At 36.4% G+C, this 22,527-nt stretch overlaps 1 protein-coding gene across 2 annotated transcripts in view; it reads left to right on the top strand.

Moving 5' to 3' along the window:
* The first annotated feature begins 294 nt into the window (after positions 1-294).
* Positions 295-22,527, top strand: part of GABRG2 (gamma-aminobutyric acid type A receptor gamma2 subunit) — a 90,490-nt gene continuing 68,257 nt past the window's right edge. For both annotated transcript variants that reach the window (XM_006098595.3, XM_006098594.3), the window contains exon 1: positions 295-758. In XM_006098595.3, the coding sequence (XP_006098657.1) occupies positions 652-758 (107 nt within the window). In that variant the 5' untranslated portion in view covers positions 295-651. The remainder of the gene's footprint in view (positions 759-22,527) is intronic.

Here is a 22,527-nt window from a genome sequence, read left to right as displayed (position 1 = left end):
GGGGATGAAAGCCAGCCTTGCATACTTGTGCGTGCAGTGAAGGGTTAAAAAGCACTAGAGAGACACAAGGCATGTGTTAATTTCTGCTGCTGCAGCAGCATGCATTGCTTCCACTTTGACCTCAGTTAATCTGCGTGGTAGCTGATCACGCAGAGATTCTCGTGGTTTTTATATGTCTTTTAAACACACACACACACACACACACACACACACACACGGCCCTGCCCCCTCTAAAAGAAAAATAAAAGCAAAGCAAGTAAATAAACCTACGAGGATGGAACTGGAGGAGTACGTGTGAGTGTGAGGGACATGAGAGTGTGTATTAGGGTCCCTGCTTTCTCACCCCCCCCCCTTATTTTTCTCTGAGTGTCTTTCCCTGTACCCTCCCCCTACCTCAATTATATTATTCCCCCAGACTTGGAAGCTGCTCCCCGAGCTGATGCTCTGATGGTATCTGCAAGCGTGTGTGCTGATCTTATTTCTGCCCTCTGAATATTAATTCCTGAAGCTGGTAGCAATATATCTCCCCAGTGACGGGACCTACTAGAGGCAGGTGGGGGGAGCCACCACCAGATCATAAGCATAATAATAATACAAAGGGGAGGGATTCTTCTGCAACCGAGAGGCAAGAAGCAGGGGGGGGGGGGAGCGATGAGTTCGCCAAATATATGGAGCACAGGAAGCTCAGTCTACTGCACTCCTGTATTTTCACAGAAAATGACGGTGTGGATCCTGCTCCTGCTAACGCTCTACCCCGGGTAAGATGTGCTGTTTTCAGCTTCGTTTTGTTCCGGAGAGGTGGGGGAAGGGTGAGGATGTGGCACTACGGAGACCACCCAGATTGAAAACACTCTTCTAGGATTTGGGGCTTTGTAAATTAGGGGGATGTGAATGTGTGAGTGGAGGAAGGGAGGAAAGGGGAAGGTCACTTTGGTTTATTTATTAATTTATCGCGTTGCTTTGTTTTGTTTTAGAGTGGGCAAGCTAATGTATTAAAGACTTTGTGTTTGAGGAGTAGCATGTTGATATTACCGCAAAATGATGTCTAGGTGGGCTGTGCTGATACATGCTGGCATTTGAGGCCATGTTGGAGGAGGCGTTTGGGGTGGGGGGTCTAGAGGAGAAAACTGCAAATGAGGTCTTGGCGTACACCTGGGAGATACACGTTTGGGGGAGGGGTTCTGTTCTTATACATCAAAGTATTGCTTGCTCCTGCACTTTGGCATTCTTAAGATCAGTTTTCTATCCAGCCCCACTGACCAGGCAGCAGGCTCCGCGACACGCAAGCACGGTTCAGCACCAGGGACAGCAGTCCCGCTTAGAGCCAAATGGAAAGAGGCTTGTCTAACCGTAGGACATTCCTAAATTCACACAGGACATCCATATAGTGCAGACAGAAGGCCAACAGAGCCATGGAGCTAATGACATCCGAGGACCCTACTCTGATTATTCCTACCTTCTCCTTGAGATGGGAGGGGGGCTTTGGGGCATGGGCTTAGGAACCTAGTTGATGATGCATGGAGGGATATAAGTCTGGAAAGAGTTGTCCTTGCTGCAGTATTGAAAACTATGCAGAACCAAGGGAATGTGATGCCAACATTGTGAAGTATGCATTAGTGCCCTAGAGCCTTGATTCACTGAACAGAAAAGATGGGAGGGGAGTATGGATTTCCCAAAACCCTGAGCAGGTGTGTCATCTGAAGTGCTTTCACCTACATTCTTTGAACTTCCTTGCACCACAAGTATTAGTGGAATATTCTTCCAACTATAGTTCACCATTGATCTACCCACCTACACATCCACAACCTCTCCCCCCAACACACCTCAGGATTTCCAGCAAGGACCAAGTGCAGGTTAGAGAGCCACTATTTACAGTACTTGAACTCTCCTGTATTGCCATTTTGAAATAAAACTCTATATTTAGGGTAATTCTACATCCCTCTAAGAAAAGAAAAAAGTAGCTACAGAATATATCAAGCCATTGCCCTAATGTTTTTGTGGGAGTTGACACTCTTATGTAGTAGTTGTAACAAAGTGAGATAAGAAGGATGGAGGTGAAACTGTTATTTTATTAAAATTTACGAGTTAACTTCTCTGATGCTTCATTTTTTAGGGCAGGTAATGGAAGATGCAGATTTCTGATAAAGAAGAGACTCAGGCAAAACAAGGAGTAAAAGCCTCTCTTGGAGTTTCTAAGCAGAGAGAGGACCTACTTAATTTTTCCAGCATTTTTCTCACTTTCCTCCTTCACTATAAAAATAGAGTGCATTTTCATTAAGAATATCATATTAAGTAGATTTTTTAGAAGAGGAGAGGTCCTTTTACTGGAAATGGTTTATGGGCAAATATATTGTAGTGGAATCCTGGCAAAACATTTTCCTATTCAAAATTTGCAGACAGTTTTTTCTGTCTAATGTTGTGGTAGCTCTTAATTTGTTTCAGAAATTAGACAGTTGATGGTGGTTTTTAGATAGAAAATATCATTCTCATATCCCTACCTTTTATGAAACCTGTGGATTAAAATCTACACAAGACAGAGGGAAATAGGTCTTCCCTTCCCATGCACCTTCCATCCATCTTAATAAACAATTTTGCAACTAAATAGATAAGGGCATTCTTATGTATTTTATCCTAGTGGTCTTACTTCAATGAAAAAAATGTGTAATTTTATAGTTACTCATAATAGTGGCTATTTCTCAGTTATAATTTCCTAGCCATTCCAAGATAGACTTTCCACAGTTTAACTACAAATAGCTATAGTGAAAGGGAGGATATCTAAGATGTCTTACTATTTTGCAGCAGTACCACCTTTTCTTTTCCAATATACAAAACATAACACTTGGAAATACATTTTACTTTTTAATTCTTGGCAGAGTATTTTAAATAGCTCTAAATACTGGGAGCCACGTGCCACGCGAGCTCTCCCATAGGGGGATTTCACATTTCCTCAGTGATGACAGAAACAAGGCATTGCAGGTCGGTGCAGAGGATGAGATCAGAGCTTCAGTTTGCTGCAATCCCATAAAAAAGCCAGTTGCATGGCTGAATCGGGATGGATGGAAATTGAGGCTTTGCTCTGAAGCTGCTCCTAAAGAAGGACCATAAGTAACTGGAAAACTGTGGGATCCTAGGAGACATCCTTCTGAAGAAGGCTTTGGGGTTAAATAGTGGCAGTAGAACCACCTAAACACTTTAAGGGACATTTTAAAAACATTTAATTGACTTTTTCATTTATATAACTCCAAAGGATATGTTTTCCTCCTCATTAATTGATTAAATTCATTAAGTTGTGTTCACCTAAGGAGGAAGAGAAGCTTTGGAGTGAAGATATAAATAGCTAATATCTCTTCTTATGTGTGAAGTCGTTAATTTATAAAACTCAAAATTACCTAAACTGTCATTATCTTGCATATAGTGCTGTCATTAGCTTCGCCTGAAGAACGTGCTAAAATGGAGATTCCTGGCCCATACCCTGGAAGATTCTGAACCATTATGTCTGGGGTGTAGCCCAGGAGTATTCTTTTCAACAAGTACCTTGGACCACCATTGAAGAAAAGTGGTATATGCCTTACTAATCTCCAAAGTCTATTCGCCACCATATTCAGTGTTTACAAGTGCTTGGATTATTGCCACTTTTTTCATCAGCTGAGCACAATGAGTCAATTTCACCTCGGAATTTTTTGTTTGTATGTAAATCACTGAGCATATTATAGAAACCATAAAGGGTCAGAAATAGCTATAAAAATTTTAGTAAACCCACCTCATGTATTAAAAAACATTGGTTGAAAAATAAACAGAGACTTCTCTCATAAAGGGTATGTATGCCTGTGTATGTAATTGAATTTTCAAACTATATACACTTTGTAAGGTCCCTATAGTCCTAACACACTCCATGTACAAATATTCTTACATTTAGGTTTTAAGACAAATTTTCTACTTTTGTAAACTTTTTTGATATAACTACATTTCATCTCAGAGTAGAAATACCTGAAGAAGAAGAAAGAAATTGATATAAAAATGGAGAAAAGAAATGGAGAAAATTATTTAGAGTAAACAGGAGTAGATGCTAGAAGTAAAGATGGTTTATTTTTTTCTTAGAATAAAATTAGATTTTATAGTATACTTTGAGTGATAAAGAACTAATTCTAAAGGACAGATTGAGCAGAGGTGAATTTGTTTAAATTTGTGGTAATCTAACCCTTGCTTGAAGTGCTAGCATTTAAAAATACACTGAGTTACAATTTTGTAAATGTTTTCTATTGCTTGAACAGAAATATTTCAGGTGGCTTTTCTTATGAGCTGCTAAAGCTTTTTATCCCATAACTAGTTTTTCAATTTTTAACTTTTAACATGCATGTAGGGGAATACTGTGACTCTTCACTATAACCCTGTTCATTTACAGCATTAATCTCTACAGACAAACTTGTTATTTCCTATCTTTCCTAATGTTCCACTTGGTTTTATTTAGAAAAAACATGTTTCCTCAGCATATTTAATTGCTTAGTTGTAGACTTAATATTGCAATTAAGCTACACCGAGGCAAACATCTACCTGAAAAAAAAAAAAAGAGGGGAAAAAAAAAGTGTCACCAAGTACTTCTAAAATCCAGCTGACCATGACCCTATAGAAAAAACATCTGGATCATAGGCAGAAGTTTAAAACTTGGCTTTTAATTTAAATAATTAGTTACTTAAATAAATATCTGCTTGATTTGCTAGACTCCGTTTAGAAGAGCTAAGAGATAATCTACTCAAAACATTGAATTCCAGAATATTTAATGCTTGAAGCCTCTGTTGTACATATCTTAAAAAGTGCTTCATGCAAGGATTTCTGCTCAAGTTCAAATGAAGTTAGGACTAACTTTAGAGACTTTGTCTTTGCTGTAAATATTAGATTACTAAGGTTGTGGCTATTTCTCAGTTATAATTTCCTAGCCATTCCAAGACAGACTTTCCACAGTTTAACTACAGATAGCTATAGTGAAAGGGAGAATTTGCCATCCCATAATATGCCTCCTTAGCATATGGAATATTTTAGGCTGATTATTTTTAAGAATAGCAGACCCAGGAGAAGCTCTGAAAGCCAGTAGAAATTACCCTTTTTGGAAGAGCCATTTATATTTATAAGGGAAATCTCCATTTGTAAGGGTGTCTCCTTCCCCGGTGCCTGGAAGAGAAGGATGATTAAATCTGTAGGAAGTCTTATTAATTGAGAAGGTAGGAATTTAAATCTTCAAAATAACCATGCCCCCAGTTTACTGTGCTTGCTAGGTAACTTCCTATATCTGCCTCCCCCACCAAAATAATCTTTTGTCTTTAGCTGGAGATGATATGTAAGGTGACAGATTGGGCATTCCAGGAACTTACTCATTTTTCCTGGATACCTCCCCTCCATACAGGAGGTTATACATGTTACCAAAATTCTGTTTAACGCATCTTTTTATTACAGCCAAGAACCTAGAGAGGTAGAGAGAAAATTATTTTTCCTCCCCTGCATGTTTCTCCAAAGTACTTCTGCTAAATTTACAGATCACAGAAAATTGGTTAAAAGTTATAATTAGCACAGTTCCGGAATTGTTTGACCACCGTGGGTGTCAGCACAATTTATGTGCTTAAATTTCAGTATTTCAATTGGGATGAGCATTCCAGATATGATAACCTATTCAGATAGATGTAAAGAGAAGAATTCATCCCTCTACTACTGGGTTATATCTATGTGATATCTTCAAAGTTAGTGTGGGTAATCAAGAACTTTTCCTCTACTCTCCCAGGTTCTTTCAGCTGGTCTAATAATTAAATCTACAGGGGACAGATTAAGAAGAGAAAATAACCAAATTTAATGACATATGTACCCATGACAACCCCACATACCTGAGAGGGTCAAAGACCCCACAGACACCAGAGCTTCAGAGATAGAGAGGGAAAATGTGGTATATATGATATTCTGAACTAAGGATGAGATAAGGCCCCTTGGGGCTTCCGAGGGTCATTGTCGGACAACAAGAAGAGTAGATGTTCAGTAACTGAATGTTCGCCCTGTTCTATGCTAGATCACAAAAGCTTATCTCTGATAATTTCTTATTATGGGAAAGGCCTCTAATTCCATTTTTTTTAGGTATCTGGGGAAAGGGCAGGAGCAGGAATTTCTCTTGAGCCCAGAGGGTCTCAGTTACCTTTAGCTCAAAGTAATCCACATGCCACAGAAGCACATATTGGGATGACCTGTTCTGAATACCTACATCAGAAAGTAAACAGTCACAACATAATGCCAATTTCAGACATTCAAAGCTACTCATGCCATGCACACACACACACAGAACCAAAATTTTACATATAAATATTAATTTAGAATATATATTTTAATTAATATATCTATATAAATAATATATTTAATATATATGAAATATTTTAATGAATATGATTAATATATATTATATATACTTAATTTTCACTAACATCTGTGAAGTAGTTATTGTCAACCACATTTGACAAATTAGGAAATCAAGATTACAGAGAGATTAAATGACCTGCTTAAAAGCAACAGATAATTAGAAGTATAAAACATTTATTTTATAAAGTAATAAAGTGGTAAAGTAGTATGTTTGTGGATAGAGATGTAGATGCCTAATGATAAAGTCAGATACACATATAAGTGTGTGCGTGTGTGTGTGTGTGTGTGTGTCCCATCCTAGGCATTCAGTCCCCTGTCCCTAGTGGGTGCCTTCCAGAAACCAGGGAGCAGCTCTCACTCCAGTCAGCAGCATTAACTGTGTCCCCTAAAAAATTATCAGCAAGGTCACTGTGAATCCCTCCCCTGACCTATCAACAGTGCTGATCAAACTGAAGTTTCTCCTTCCTGTGGGCCCTACCACTCACGCACACAGTACTTCTCACCGTTTTATCTAGACCCCTTCCGTCTCCAGCAGGGCCTCAGAAGGCCTACCACCTCTTTGCTTTATCTCCTGGGCCACAGCCACTCTATCTCAGTGTGTCCTTTTCTAAATATCTTTTTTTTGTATAAGTAAAAGATGATTTGGAGTCACTATATATATATATTTTTTCCCCCCAAGTGATCATGAGAATGGGTTATATTTTAGATTTGTCACTAATTATTTTCTATACTTTTTGACCAGTTTCACCCTATCAATACTCTTCTCTCACAAGAGTATTTAACTAGTCTAGATTATATATATTTATCAGCATTAATTTTTATAATTATTTGATTATATCTTCAGACAGTAGAATTCAGGACAGATACCTTACTTCCAATGAGCCTACTGAAGAAATTAAAATAATCTATATAGTAACATGTTTTGAGGTCCTCAGTCTCCATCAAGTACACCATTCTTAAATTTATCTTATTTTTATTGAAAGCTTTAAGCAGAAATGCTTAGGAATAATCCACTATTTGTTTTTTTAATATGTTTAAAAACATGTTAAATGGCATTATTTAGATCCCAAACCAATATTATACTTAGAAAATGCATTTTCTTAATGGTTAATTCTGTGTATATAACACATAGCTTAATCTGCAATTCAGTAATTTAGCTTCTGCATGTCACCCCATTTTCAAAGAAGAGATCTTGCCCCTCCATTGAGTAAATTTAAGGATAATTTGTTGCAATTTTCCTACAAAAAATCCTTTGAAAAATGAAAGACAAAATCAAGGCAACTATACTGAATATTAAAATAGAAATAATATTACTACTTTAAAATCTGGATATTTGTACCTTCAGTATGTAGATATTTAAGGTTGATGTTTTTAATCACCTCAATTATACATGCAACTGCTTTGATAACTTTGGCATGTGATACTTAATATCAAGTTTAATTTCTAGAGGAATAAGAAGATATAATTTCTAGAAACTGGGATTTTATTTTTTTCTGAGAATTTTTACATGCATGTTCTTATTCTCTCTATAGCCTTATGAGTTAGATAAAGAAGAAGATGGCTATAAAAAATGAGATACAAAGAGCCTAAGGGACTTGAACATTACTGGAAAGCAGATTTTAGCTTCCCCAGTTTCATTTTAGTCTATATGCTATATCACACAAGTATAGTCACCCTTTTTATTTCTAAAAGTAAAAAAAATATTTGGATTGTCTTGAGATATAGAAGGCCTCTTCAGTTTGCATTAGTGGAGTGTTATTTGCTATGCATGTTTTTATTATTCTAGAGAATAAATATCCTTTAAGAGGAAATAAAAAGTTCTTTTAAGGTACATATTAGGGTAAAATAAAATTTAACTTCAAATCATATTAATTTGTATACTTTTATGATATGGGTACAAAATATGGTAATAATTCTATATCATTATGAAACTCATTGTATAACTCTACAGATAAAGTGTTATGTAAATGCTAAATAAGTAGTACTGATATTACACTCTCCACCCATTCATAAAGAAAACTGTATGAATCCCAAATAACATAGTAAGAAAAACAAGGAAGTCTTTTAAAGCAAAGATCTCTGCAATCACTGAAACCCTGCCACAAACTCAAGTTTAGTTGTACAACCAAAATTTGCTTAGTCAGACAAATACATACTGAGTTCTGTAATTTATTTGGATGTATTTAAATAAAATGGCCAAAACAAACTGAATATAACTTGCCAATGTAGTCTTGGTAGAAAAATAAGTGCCTGACTCTTATTTATGTTATATTTTGAAGGTTATCAGTCCTTTTTTACAAATTGCTTTTGAGGTACATTTGAAATACATTAAGGAGAACTACTCTAGATACAAAATGTAGTTAGGTTGAGTGTTTCAGCTAGGTCTGTGCTAGGAACTGGATGTATAATTATGGGGCAGCAGAAGCCATGATTTCTGCCATCATGGAGTTTGAATCTCAGGAGATAGCAATGATCAAAGAGGTGTCAAATAATTATTAAATTTTAACTCAGGTAAATACCACATGAGAAAGTCACATGGTGCTATAACAGCTCTCTAGCATAGTGAAAGCAAAGGACAGAGAAACGGAGATCCACAATCCTGCTGAAACTGATCTACCATCATCTAATTGGTTGATTTTTAATAGTCCAACACTTTTCTTGGTCATAATAGTTTTTGTTGAATTTGTTAGCTTCAATTACAGAGATTTTCACTTGAAAATCAATGGTATTACTTTGAAGAAGTAGAAAAGTGATGTAATTTTTTAATGTTCTGAAAACTATTTTTTCTTTAGTATTTTAAACATCATCTACATAATAAACAAAGATCATATTAAAAACAATTAAATAAAGCAACATGGTCATATATGACACTATTTTAACATAGGCTAAATTTACAAATCAATTCCAGCTGATGGAGTTTTGCTCCATTTACTCCCTATCTTATAGGTATTCAAGTTACATGCATGAAAATGATCTACTCCACGCCCCCCTTACCTTTAACTGATTCACCTTCTCTGAGTCATTGTCAAACTAAGTAGTCAAATACAGTCAAACAGTGGGGAAAACAACACAAACATAACCACCTTGACCTTTTTACGAAGATGGTGCCAAAAGCTAAGAAGGAAGCCCCTTCCTCTCCTAAAGCTGCAGCCAAAGCAAAGGCTTTGAAGACAAAGAAAGCAATGCTGAAAGGCATCTGCAGCCACACAAAAAAGATCTGCACATCACCCACCTACAGATGGCCAAGGCTCCCAAGGCAGCCCCAATATCCTCAGAAGAGCACACCCCAGAGAAACAAGCCTGACCACTATGCCATCATCAAATTCCCCCTGATGACAGAAGACAACAATACACTTGTGTTCATTGTGGATGTCAAGACAAACAAGCACCAGGTCAAACATGCTGTGAAGAAGCTCTATGACATTGATGTGGCCAAGGTCAACACCCTGATCAGGCCTGTTGGAGAGAAGAAGGCATATGTTTGACCGGCTCCTGACTATGATGCTTTGGATGTTGACAACAAAATTGAGATCATCTAAACTGAGTCCATCTGCCTAATTCTAAATATAAAAATTTTTAACTGTAAAACAAAACAAAAAAAATAACCACATTAAATATACATACCAGTTGTGAGCTTCAATTAACTTCAGAAATATTAGGGCTTGAAAACTTAGATGTTATAGGATAAAGTAACACAGTGGACATTTTGAAGCTTTTTAAAATTAAGTGCAAAATACACTGCATATGGCTATTAAAATACAGACAGAACAAGATTTTAGTGCTTTGGTAATTTTTCAGTATTGATACATTATAATCTTTGGTAGGAGTATAGATCATAGTAATTATCTATATATATGAAAGCCTAAGTAACCGTTCAACCAGTAGTTATGATGTGCATGACCACCAGGGGACAGATGCTCAACACACAGGCATGGAAACATGGAACAGACTGATGAATCTCAGAGGGAAAGGGGAAGGGGGAGGGTGGGAAGAGATTAACCAAAGATCTTGTATTCATACTAGAGGCCTGGTGTGCACCAGTGGGGTACTTAGGCCTGGCCTGCAGGATTAGACGGAAAGCAGCAGACTGATATCCCTCGAGGGGTCCCGGGTTGCGAGAGGGCAAAGGTCAAGCCTAGGGACCCAACTGGTGCATGAATCCATGCTACGGGCCTCTAGTATACTAATAAATTGCCATCTACTTTTTAAAAATAGATTTAACTTTTTTTTCCATAAGATGATGCCCCCTTCATCATCCTATTCAATTAGGATAAGCAAGGGAGCATTTAGTTCCTTTAGAATAATCTGCATTCTAAAAGCAAGGTGTCCTATCCATATGCACACACATGCAAATCTGTCACCTTTCAATGTTTTATTAAAAGGTCTAGAGTCTCTTGCATTTTAGCCATTATTGTGGGGCTAAAGTTGTATCTATTAGGTTCTGGGTTTTGTTTTATTATATTTTATTTTATTATGACTTGAAGCAATACTTTATGGATTTTACTTAAAAATCCATGGCAGATATCTATAGTGAAAATATTTTTCCCGTTTTGGGGTTGATTATTTATTTATTTATTTGAAAGTAAATTTATTGGGTTTTTTTTTCTGTATTCTCTAAGAAATTTTACCTCCCCTAAGTATGCAAAGATATTTTCATATTTTTGGAAGCTTTGTAGTTATAGGTTTTTCATGTAGCTCTATGGTCCATCTCAAAGTATTATTTTTATATAATAGATGTTAGAAGTTGATATTCATTCCTCCCCATGCATTTATCTAATTGTTCCAGCCCCATTTTTTTTTAACAATTTTACTTTTTTCATTGACATTCCACAGTAACTTTGCCAAAATGTTATTAGCTTATATGTCTAGGTCTCTTTCTGGAATCCATATTCCATTTTATTGATCTACTTGTCTATGCTTATGTCAGCACTGTATAACTTTGATCATTGTAGCTTTATAGTAAATCTTAAAATCAGGTAATAAACATGCAACATATCATATGTTTTCTTTTTCAGGACCAAATTGTCTATTTTAAATCTTTCATATCCTTATATGTTTTAGAAAATTTTCCAATTTATACCAAAACAAAACATCTTTGTTGAAATGGTATTGAATAAACAGATCAGTTTAGGAAGTATAAAAATTTTTTAAGTCTTTCAATCTATAAGAATGATTTGTTTTATATTTTTTCATTCTTCTCACTAGCTTACTGTATATTTCAGTGTCAAAATTTTGCATATTTTTCTCAAGTTTATTCTTAAGTATCTTGTCTGTTTTATTCTATTTTAATATTTATTTTCCAAATGTTTATCATTATTGTATAAGTAGAAAAGCAATTTATTTTGTATGTTAATGCAGATCCTGTGATATTAGTTTTAGTAATTAATTCTAATAGTTTTTGTAGAGTCTGTGATTTTTATATATAACTAGAGGCCCGGTGCATGTATTCATGCACAGGTTGGCTCCCTTGGCCTGGCCGGTGATAAAGGCGATTGGGCCAGCTGGGGGGAGGGACCATGGGATGTTGGCTGGCCTAGGGAGGTTGGCTGTGGGAGTGCACTGACCTGCATTGAGCATCTTCTCCCTGGTGGTCAGTGGGCATCATAGCTACCAGCCAGTCTCCCAGTCGTCTCGTTGTCCAGTCTTAACGGTCACTTAGGTTTTATATATAGAGATAGTGTCATCTGCAAATAAAGACAATTTCACTTCAGAATGACTACTTAAAACATAAATATGGTCATGTTATATTATTGTATTAAAGCTTTGCAATAACTCCCATTTCTTCCTAAGATCCAATTGTCTTATTTAGAGTTGTAGGCAATATGACCATATATTTATTGTGCAAAAAGGGAGAACTTTTTTTTAGTGAAAGAGGGCATCATTATGAATAATTATGTCAGAACCACAGATGCCAACTGGAACTTTCCCAGGCAAACTGGGCATATGATCACTCAGTATGGTCCTTCATGATCTGATCCCTGACAATCTCTCCAGCATCAGCTCCTGTCCTCTCTCAGACACAAGTCAACTGCCACTTGTATTTCATTAGATTCCTATAAATATCAGCATTATTTTCCGACCTTCTTTCCAGCTATCCTAAGAGCTTCTAACCCTTCTTCCATTTTGTTTTAAACTTTTTAGTCTTTAATACAGAATTTTCATCTGAGAGATGTTTTAGGATCTGTGAGGTATTTTTATTATAAATCTTTTCTGTTTGTGGTTAAAAAGGAGAGATCACAATAAGTTAAACTAAGCTAATATTTTTGAGAGCATGAAAAATATTCAACAGGAAAAGTGACTCTGAATAGATTAAAAATTTTTTTCAGTCATATCACATGTCACTTGACAAAAAATCCTTTATATAATAAGATAAACAGGAAATAAAGTCAGCTCAGTGCCATAAAACCAAGCATATCTTGGCACTCAAATACTGCTAGAAACATCCATCACAGTGGCTAGGTTTTTCCTGGTACCCTTGTGGGCAATAGGCCCTTAACAGAATTTCCAAGGTCTGTGCCAGGAGCTCCTATTTTGTAGACCTGCTGCCATTTGTATTTTTGCAGATCAATTTCCCTGATGAATGAGCATCATAGTAACCTCAGCAGAGAATCACAGGGGGAAGGAGAGATTTCCTCATTCAATTTTATTCTCCTTGACTTTAGACTTTAAGTAATCTCTCAAACATATTCTTAATAGATGCTTAAGTATCAATTAAATTGATCAGAAAATTGCAGATGAACATAAAGCAGAAAATTGGAGATGGAGAGGTTACACACTCTGATTTAGGTGATCTGAATAGTGACCTGTTTAATTCCTATTTATTTTGTGTATCACATTTGGTTTGATCCACATCCACTATGTTCCTGGGACTATACCTGATAAAGAAAAGAGCATTGAACAAGGAAAATATACTCCTTGTTTCTGTGGAATTTATAATCTAGAATAAAGACATGCTTTTAAAAAAACATACACTATATTATATTAATACTAGAGGCCCGATGCACAAAATTTGTGCAAGAGTAGGCCTTCCTTCCCCCAGCTGCTGGCACCGGCTTCCCTCAGGTACCCGGGACTCGGGCTTTCCTCCAGCCGCCAGCAAGCACCCAGTACCCGGGCTTCCCTCTGGCCACCGGCAGGCAGCTGGGACCCGGGCTTCCCTCACAGCCCCAGCTTCGTCCTGAAGGATGTCAGGTCTAATTAGCATAATATACTTTTATTATTATAGATAGTAAAATATTTTATATATTGTAACCATACTTTTACTTATCAGCAGCGTTCTACCTTTATATTGATTTGTTTCACTTATTATCTCTGATTTAAGTAAGTTGTGTAATCAGATACACATTTTATATTCAACCATTTTTAACCCACAAATTTATGTGAGTCTGTCCTTTTCCCCTACTAAATGGGCTAACATGGGATATCATTTGACTCTTGTTGAGTTATGTTAAATGTGGAATAAAAATCAATGCAAAGTGGACACATTTCTTTCTTTATGCTTCTGGCCTTCTTGCCATAGTTATTGAGTTCCTAATACTTGTTTTGCACTGTACTGGAGATAAAACAGTGAGAAAAACAGACATCTTTTTAATCCTCTTAGACCTTGAAGTTTGAAGACAGGCAGACAGTAAACAAACTTCTAAATATGATCAATGCTGAAGAAATCACAAAAAAAGTGGGGTGTCATGGAGAAAAATCAATAAAAATGTACTTCAGATAGATGATCATGAAAGACTCTTGAATAATGGATAAGAAGTTGAGATTATAAGGAGATGAAAAAATCAGCCAGGAAAAAATTGAAGGGAAGAACTTTGTCATCATTGGTAACAGTAGGTTGCAAGGACCCAGAAAGGAGTAAAAGCCTGGTTTGATTGTGGAACTGAAAGATGCCCCAGATGGCTGGAAGATGATGATTAAGAATGAAGAAGTCAGGATACAGGGTTTGGGGGACAAAAAGATGCTTCCTATTGCACAGCCTTGCAGCCATACTGAAGAATTTGAATTATATTCCAGTAAGGGATTTGAATCGTCAGAAATACTTCAGTTTCCTGTTTAAGGAAGAAGTGTGCCTTTATGATCTGGGAAATGGTGAGGGTTGCAATTTACCTATCTATATTTAATTGCTTGGTAATTAACTTAATGGTTGACTTTTAGCTTCCTTAGCATTATATATAGTATTGCATATATATGGTTTTATATATAGTTATATATGATTTTATATATATATATATATATATATATATATATATATATATATATACATATATATATATATATATATATATAGTCACAAAATTTTATCAGGATCAAAAATTAGTTATTTGAAGCATAGTAATTATTTTATGCAATTGTTATGAAATTACTGCACTACAAGTAACTAATGTATTTAAATTGGTATATTTTTATGAACATAAATACTTTGCATTTATGAAATGGCAAAGAAGGTTCCTAAATTCCAAATTAACCAATATGATTTGGGAGCAATTATTTGAATGACTGATTTTAAAATTTTAACAAATTCTCAGAGAATTAACAAAAGCACACTTATTTCTTGTCCACAACATACATTGTTGGAGTTAATTTGTTATAGCAGAACCAGGGAGGGTAATATCCCATATAAATCTGAAAAAGACACAAAAATCTATGTACCAAATTAAAAAGAAACCACAATACCATTTTCTTTCTCATCAGGAGATTTTAAAATTTTAGACTCAATTACCTCATACGTTATTATCAAGAAATTTCATCAAAAATCTCATGTCAAAAACTATTTTAAAATTCAGTGATTCACATTACAACATGATAGTTTTGTTTTTCTTTCTTTCTTTATTAAATATACTTTTATTGATTTCAAAGAGGAAGGGAAAGGGAGAGAGAGAGAGAAACATCAATGAAGAGAGAATTGACTGCCTCCTGCACCCCCACAGTGGGGATCGAGCCCGCAACCAGGCATGCACCCTGACTGAATCGAACCATGACTTCCTGGTTCATAGGTCAACACTCACCCACTGAGCAACACTGGCTGGGCTTTTATTTTTAAGTTTGTATAGAGCAAGATTGACCTTTATTGGTATAGAGTTTTGTGAATTTTAACACACATATAAATTCTTGTAGTTCAGTATCCCAAGTCAAGATACTGAACAATTCTAGCACCCCTTCCCACAAATAGTTCCCCCTGCCACCTGTTTGTAGTCACACTCTCTCCCACACTTCTGGCAACAGCTGGTGTTTGATTTCTCACTGTAGTTGTTTTTCTTATCAAGAATGTTATATAAGTAGAATCATATAGGTCACTCAGCATAGTGCTTTTAAATTCATCTAAGTTACTGAGGTGTTAATAAGCACATTAAAAGATGTTCAACATTAATAGCCATTAGGTAAATTAAAACCACAGTATGATAACACTATATACCATCAGAATGAGCAAAGTAAAAACAATATTGGCAAGACCAAGGGTTGGAAAGGATGTGGAGCAACTGCAACTTTCATACATTGCGAATGGGAATTTAAAAATGGAGAAAAAGTTTGCAATTTTGTTTAAGATTAAACACGTACCTAACATATTATTCATTTTTAATATATGTTTAATATATTTGAATTTGATACAGGTGAATATACATCTAAATATAGGTAGATACTTCATGCAATAGAATCAGCCTTCATTTTTATCCCATGGCTCTCAGTGACTAAACTATTCTAAATCTGGGATAGTTTCACTTTTTGTTCATGGACCATGAGAAAGTACAGAGACTCTGCTATCCACCTGTGACCTCCCTATAATTAAGTGAACTATTTTAAATGTTTATCTGTACTACATCACCTTCTATTTTCTAGAAGAGGGAACAAGAACTTTTAGCAGTTCCCCAAAATGTTTTATATTCTAGAGAAAAATATTCCTCTTACCTCAGCAATTGAAATTTGGAAGTGAATACAGAGTCACCCTGATAGAAATAACCTTAACAGCAAGTTGGAGAGGCTGGTAGACAGAGATTAGTCATAGTCTCCCCTGTGACAATGTTTTTTCTATTATTGCCTTATATTGTTATGTGTGTTGCATTTTTCTAGCTGCTAGGGTATTTGTCTCCTCAAATAGATGAGAGGTGTTTTGATACCAATATTGCAGTTTGCACTTCTTCCCATCTGTGACTGCACCTTGCACAAAAGAGTCTAAAATACAAGCTGATTAACGGAAGGGTGAAGAAATCTAAATCTATAAGGGATTGCTATCCAAGTTTGGCCACTTCCGCAGCTTCACTTTTTATAACAGAAGACAACTACAAAGTAAATACAATGAAACCAGAATAATGTGCTCATGTTGTAATTATATATTGTTTTCTACCAGCAGTGCTGAGCTTGATTTGGCTATCATTAGAAATTAGGTTAGCAAATTGGAAAATGTGGTTAAAGGCAAATTGCAAATATAATGAGACTCTGTCCTTAATATAATTGGAGGTGCTGAAAAAAATTAAAAAGGGGACATTTTTCTAATTATGTGTTTTCATGTGTTTTAATGCTATGCCTGTGTGACATTTAAAATTGTCTTGGGAATCAGGGGCAGGTATCCTCAGTTTTGGGAAAGACTAATATGGGGTAAGCTTAATAGGACATAAATATTGATGGCAATCACATGATGGCATGTTATATAGGCAGCTCATTTCCATATTAGTTGCAACTCTTAGATATGCATATTTGTAAAGAATGAGTTTTATCAAGTTAATTTTCACCAACACTGAATCTTAAAAAATAACCCACACTCTCATCGATTCGTTTAATACTCTGAAAATCATTCCGCTGATGTCTTATCAAGTGCCAGATACTTGAAAAGGTTTGGAAAAGACACTGTTGAAGATAGAAACACTTCTTGCCCTCAGAGACCTAATAATATTCTACTTTTAACCCTCACACCTAAACCTATTTTTAAATGCCTTTGTTGTTTTTAATGTGAGGTAACATGTGTGAAAATTCATAATACATAAATATGGCTTCATGAATTATCACAAATTGAAATAAAAACCCATACAATCACCAACCACATCTGAAAATAAAATATTGCCAACACCCCAGCAAACACTCTGAGGCTCATCTCAATTCCTTGCCTTTTTCTCTTCCCTCAAAGGGATCTTTGTTCTTTCAGCTCTATGATTGAATTTTGCTGATTATTAAACTGTACAAAAACAAAAACATACTGTGTATGTGTTCATATGTATGTGTAGCATCTTTTGCTCAAACTTTTAGTTTTCAGACTCATTTTGCTGCATGTTGCAGTAGTTCACTAATTTGTATTGTCATATAATATTTCAGTGTGTGAATATACCATATTTTATTTGTCCATTCTCCTCTTGATTGGGATTCCAGTCATTTCTATTACCAATAATGCAACTGTGAGCATTCTTGTGCATGTTTTTGAGTAGACATATGCATGCATTTCTTTTAGAAATCTAGAGATGGCCTTTCTGGGTGATTGGATTACCTGCATGCTCATTATTAGAAGATAATACCAAAATGTTGTCCCTCCAATAGCGTTAGAGTCCTAGCTGCTCCACATTCTTCCACTTTTACTTAAGAAGGCTAAAACAAACAAAACATAGTAACAAACTACAAAAAGGGGGCCAACCCAGAGAAAATGGACTTCGGTGATAATCCTAGAATATGACCTGATATTGATGGTCTTTGCTTATTTATACCTCTTGACCCCAGTGAATGTTGTGGTTGCCTTCTCCACACTTTCCCTCCTCACCTTAATTATCCCAATTTTTATTTGGTATTTGTGAAACCCATATGCTTTTTGAGAAGGCGATTCCATCTTTGATACCAGTTGTGGGACATGAAATTAGACTAAATAATTAATATAGTCCAATACTGTAAACAGACATATCAGTTTCAAAGTATTCAGGCTAATGATACTCAAAATGAGACAGGCTTTGTAATTATATATGCCAGTGCCTCCCAATTTAGTTTGGATGTCCTAATTCTTTCAATAAAGTTCATCTTAGCTAATAAAATCATACACATTTATTTGATATGGGTCATTCGTGATTGCTAGTAAAATACACAGTTTGCACATATTGGAATATATAGTTCTGATAATGGACTGAGTCAAATAAACACACTTGGCAACAGCTGTTATTCTAACATTAAAAATGACCTAGGCATGAGCTAAGGAAATCATTACAAGTAGGACAATTCAATATCAGAATTGATACTTAGGGATTTACTCCCCTGCCCTAGCTCTACTGTATGTGTATAATGAGCACCTGTGTATCAAGCACCTTCCCAAGAGATTCTGTGCAGTATATACATGTCCTTCCTGGGAGGTATAGAATCCCAGAGGCTACTAAAGGCCTGTATGGAAGTGCCATGGGTGCCCCAATGCTCCTATTCACTGAACACCACCACAGTGTCCCTCAAAAGCTCCCAGTCCTCCAGAGTCCAGACAGTACAGAGTCCCCTCCTCCCATGATCAGACTCTGAGACCTATGACCTTTGGTGATATCTACTCACCTTACTAGTGCATACCTGCTCCTATACTTTCTACTAAAATCTACCTTTTGCATTGGCTGGAGGAACCCTATGAAATGACCTCGCTTACATGTATGCCTTGCCCCTGCAGTGTGCATTGCTTTCTAAGCCCAGAAATTGTTTTAGTGGGGCATCTTAGCACATCCATTAAGTGTAAATTGTGAGCTTTGCTTTTATTCCTCAGAGTGGGGAAATCAAATCATTGGTATCTGCACTGGCAAGCTTATGTAATTCGAATGTTATTAACTTTGTGCTGAGGGTGCCATACTTTTATTGAGCTCAGGCATAAACTGATTTATTGCCCTAAGGGAAAATTAGCTTAAGCAACCATTCATTTTGGTTGATCCTGTTTTTTGATGAATGTCCAGTGGCAGATTCTCTGGCCCCAAATCCTGTTTCAAAGCCTTGTGGCATAATGGTATGACATTGTGGTTTTGGCAACCTAAAGTGACTATTGGTAAATATCATTGTTTTCCTTCAAATCTAATGGTGTTTGGCATCATGAAGACAGAATACATGTATTTCTCTGACACAGATATGTAAATAGGGATAACAATAGAAATATCAGTGTTTTAAGGATTAAGTGGAAAAATGTATGTGAGTCCCCAAGTTATTCTTAGAACACAGTGAATATTTAACAGTAGCTAGTGTTGGTTTTATTCTTTACCTTAGGAAAACTAGTTAGCAAAGTAGCTCAGTTGGTTAGCGCATCATCCAATATGCCAAGGCTGTGGGTTCAACTTCAGGCCAGGCACATACAAGAAGCAACCAATGAATGCATAAATAAGTGGAACAACAAATCAATTTCTCTCTCTCTCTCTCTCTCTCTCTCTCTCTCTCTCTCTCTCTAAAAATCAATTTAAAATGATTCTTCCCAAAAATCTTAATTAAGCATGTACTCATGGAATATATAATCTAGTAATAGAGACAGACAATGGATAAGTCAATCAAAAATACTCATTATGAGAGCATTACCCTAAGCGAAATAAGCCAGTCAGAGAAAGAGAAATATCACATGATCTCACTCATATGTGGGATATAATGATCAACATAATTTAATGAACAAAAATAGATCCAGAGACAAATGGCAGGGGAGGTGCGGGGGGGGGGGTGTTAGAGAGCAACCAAAGGACTTGTGTGCATGCATATTAGCATAACCAATGGACACAGACACTGGGGCGGTGGTGGCTTGTACGGGTGGAATGGCTGGTGAGGGAGGGGGGTATGAATCAGGGAAAAAGGAGACATATGTAAAACTTCAGCCAATAAAACACACACACACATTATGACAAATGCTAAGAAGCAAATGAGGGATTGGATAGAACATACAAAGGTGGAACAGGTGACACAGGTCATTAAACAGTAACAGATGGCCTGCATGAGAAGGTGATGCTTGTGTTGAAAATTGAAAGGGAAGAAGGAATAAGCCATGTCAAGTATTGTTTTGGCCGATGAGAGAAGGAAAGATATCAGTAGAAAGGACAATACATGCAAAGGTACAGGAGTTTGGCCAGGTTCTGGAACTCCACAAACTTGCAGGTAACACCCTGATGTAAGGAACAACACATTCTCCTGTTACTGATGCTTTCGGACTATGAGAATCCCAACAGGATCTTATATCCTGATGAGAACTTAGGGCAGCAGGGGATCCCTGTGGTCGTAGTAAAAAGAAAGAATGGATTTTAAGTTATATAGTGGAGATACACAATACAGGTAACATTGATGGAGCAGAAAGTCCAGTGCACAGGAATTTTTATTAGGAAATTTTCAAAAGGTTTTATTTTGCTGACATACTAGCATATGTATTGGGAGATTTATGTTGACATCTAAAATATTATGCTTTTGACTCATTGCACCAATAAAATGAAATTAATCCAAAAATTGTACCAATAAAAATATTAATGGTTCAAAGGAATCAAATACTAATCACTTAAAATATTTCAAGTATAAAAATAAATGAGTTTTTGTTTATTCAACTATTTACCTACTTGTGTCAGAGAATATCTATCTGTATCTATATATACAGGGTGCCCAAAAATGTATATACACTTTAATAGCTGATAGTTCAATTTTGAAAGTGAAATGTATTTTAATAAACACTGACTTCACAATTATTCAAAAAATGTGTATACATTTGGGGGACTGTATATGTAATCTGTCTTTATGAAGCCAAACTATAGATTTAAAAGGTACCTAAATGAAATGTTTTTATATTCATCTAAATGTTTGCTGTTGTACTACCTGGGGAGAGTACAATGACTAGATTTTCCCCTCACAAAACTTGGGGCTTTTTTGAATCTATGGGAATCTGAAATACCTGAAATTGAAGATTTCATAAACTGCATTATTAATGTTCACAGTGGCAAATATCCAGGAAATGTAACAAAATTCAAATATTTAGAATCTTCTACATTAATGAGAGCAATCTCTCATTATACTATATCTACCCAGTATTTGGTTTATTTTTATAAGCCACTTGTCCTAAATAAAATCATTTTTTGTTTCTAATTATAAATGTGAACTCATTACATGCTTGTATTCATGCATAAATTTAAATCATGCATAAAACTGTAAATAAAAATTAATAATCTAATTCATAACATGGTGATCCAGAGTCATATCTAAGGTATGAACCTGGGAATCTATATTTTTAAAAGAGCTCACCCTAGTACACACACACACACACACACACACACACACACACACACCCCAGAGTGAAAACCACTTATTGAAACACTCTACTATTGGGATTCTCAAATTTAAATACATATATGAGTCACTTGAAGATGTTGTTAAAACAAAGATTCTGATTCAGGAATCTTTGTGGGGCTCAGGGTTCTGAATTCCTAGCAATTTTCCAGGAGATGCTCATTTTGCTGTCCAAAGTGCTGGGTCAGATGGCTTTCTAACAATTTTTTGAAAGCTTTGAAAGCTTTATATTTTCTGCCACTGTCTTTCAGACATTATCACTCAAACTATTTAAAAAGTTTCTATTATGATAAGATAATTTAAGAGTAATTTCAATTTTAGCTCTTCCCCTTTATAAGTTTTATTTTTTTAACTAGAGGACCCATGCATAATCACTTCTAGAGGCTATTTATTTAAATAGGTGCCTTCAGCTAGAAGTTTGAATTTGTGTTTGCTCTTAGCCCTCTCAATGTTAAGCGAATTTTCTTGAATCTTTATCATTCAAATAGAGGCCCGGTGCATGAAATTCGTGCACGGGAGTGGAGGGTCCCCTAACCCCAGCCTGCACCCTCTCTAATCTGGGACCCCTCTCACAATCCTGGACCACTGGCTCCTAATTGCTCACCTGCCTGCCTGCTTGGTCGCCCCTAACTGCCCCCCCTGCTGGCCCGATCACTCCTCACTACCTCTGCATGCTGGCCTGGTCGCCCTTAACTGCCCCCCCTGCTGGCCTGGTCTCCCCAACTGCCCCCATGCCAGCCTAGTCACCCCTCACTGCCCCCCCTTCCAGTCTAATTGCCCCCAACTGCCCCCCCTGCTGGCCTGGTCGCCCACAAATGCACCCCCCCCCCCGCCGGTATGGTTGCCCCAAAATGTCCCTCCAGCAGGGCTGATGACCTCTTACTTCCCCCCCTGCTGGACTGGGCACCT

This window comes from Myotis lucifugus, unplaced genomic scaffold (genome assembly GCF_000147115.1).
Source record: "Myotis lucifugus unplaced genomic scaffold, Myoluc2.0 scaffold_243, whole genome shotgun sequence".
NCBI lineage: Eukaryota > Metazoa > Chordata > Mammalia > Chiroptera > Vespertilionidae > Myotis > Myotis lucifugus.
Note: the sequence above shows the minus strand (reverse complement) of the source record. Positions and strands in the feature narration are given on the sequence as shown.